The sequence below is a fragment of the Trypanosoma equiperdum genome (assembly GCF_001457755.1).
Source record: "Trypanosoma equiperdum strain OVI genome assembly, contig: ctg_5, whole genome shotgun sequence".
NCBI classification, from domain to species: Eukaryota; Euglenozoa; class Kinetoplastea; order Trypanosomatida; family Trypanosomatidae; genus Trypanosoma; species Trypanosoma equiperdum.
Genome location: NW_027124532.1, coordinates 1 through 986, shown reverse-complemented (window position 1 = coordinate 986; position 986 = coordinate 1). Strand labels below are relative to the sequence as shown.

The window sequence follows — 986 nt, the reverse complement described above, 5'->3', positions numbered from 1 at the left end:
TCAACAGCTCTCTCTTTACATCTCTGCTTGCTACTTGGCTTGCTGTTTGCTTTTTTAAATGGTGTTCATTTACTACCAGAACCGGATTTTCAGTGGTCTCGGTGCTTATATGAATTTAACTAAATTCCAACTTTTTGTATCGGTCACCGACATCTTCGAAACATTTTCCCTCCACTGTTGTAGAGACTTTTCAGCGAGAACCTTCCTTCTCTTGTACATCAGGGCATCTCTCTGTGATTCTCATTTGTACATTTCCTTATCTTTGTGTCCATTTCAGTCAGTTATCGTGTCCAGAACGGTGACAATACTCCTCTTACCTTTCGGCACTGTTTTCTTCTTTGCTGCTGTGCGAATGCCTTTAGTAACTGCCTAATTCATAGCATCCACGTTTTTTTTCGACTTCCTTAAATTTTTACCATTGTTATATCACAAAATTTTTTAAACTACCGCCAATTTCTCTTGTTCCAAGCATAGAATACCCTTCGTGGCTTGGTTATGGCAATCATTTCTACAACAATGCCAATATTCACCTCAAATGTTATCCAATAGTTGTCACTCTCTGGGATGAGGCTTGCCTCCCATATTTTGACTTCGCATTCTCTGTACATCGTAACGTCGGGAGACGACCTGGTTTCCGTTTGAGGCATTCTTCTCGTTGGTGTGTCATCATTTGCAATCTTTATATCATTTTGTAGACACCAGTCTACAATGCATTCTCCCACTGTATCATTTAAGTGAAGCAGGTCCCATAACTCATGATATTCGTTTGTATCGTATCCTATCGCCAGTAGTCCAGTTGAGCTCTTAAGGCTCTCAAGTATATCAAGCGTGGATGTAGTGGCATTTTGCTATTGTGGGAAGTAAGCTGATTTTATAGTTAACATTAGATCGGCTGTTACATCGGTGTTGCAGAGACTCTTTCCGGCAGTCCCTCTTCCTTCGGACATTGGATGACTCCCACTCGTCTCCTAGTAAAATCGATACCA

At 41.0% G+C, this 986-nt stretch overlaps 1 pseudogene across 1 annotated transcript; it reads right to left on the bottom strand.

The window, feature by feature from the left end:
• Positions 1-275: 275 nt before the first annotated feature.
• On the bottom strand, positions 276-970 carry TEOVI_000272100:pseudogene (annotated as a pseudogene). The gene is given in 4 exon segments: positions 276-320; positions 322-411; positions 414-896; positions 899-970. Coding segments are annotated over 4 exon segments (690 nt in total).
• Positions 971-986: the final 16 nt, after the last annotated feature.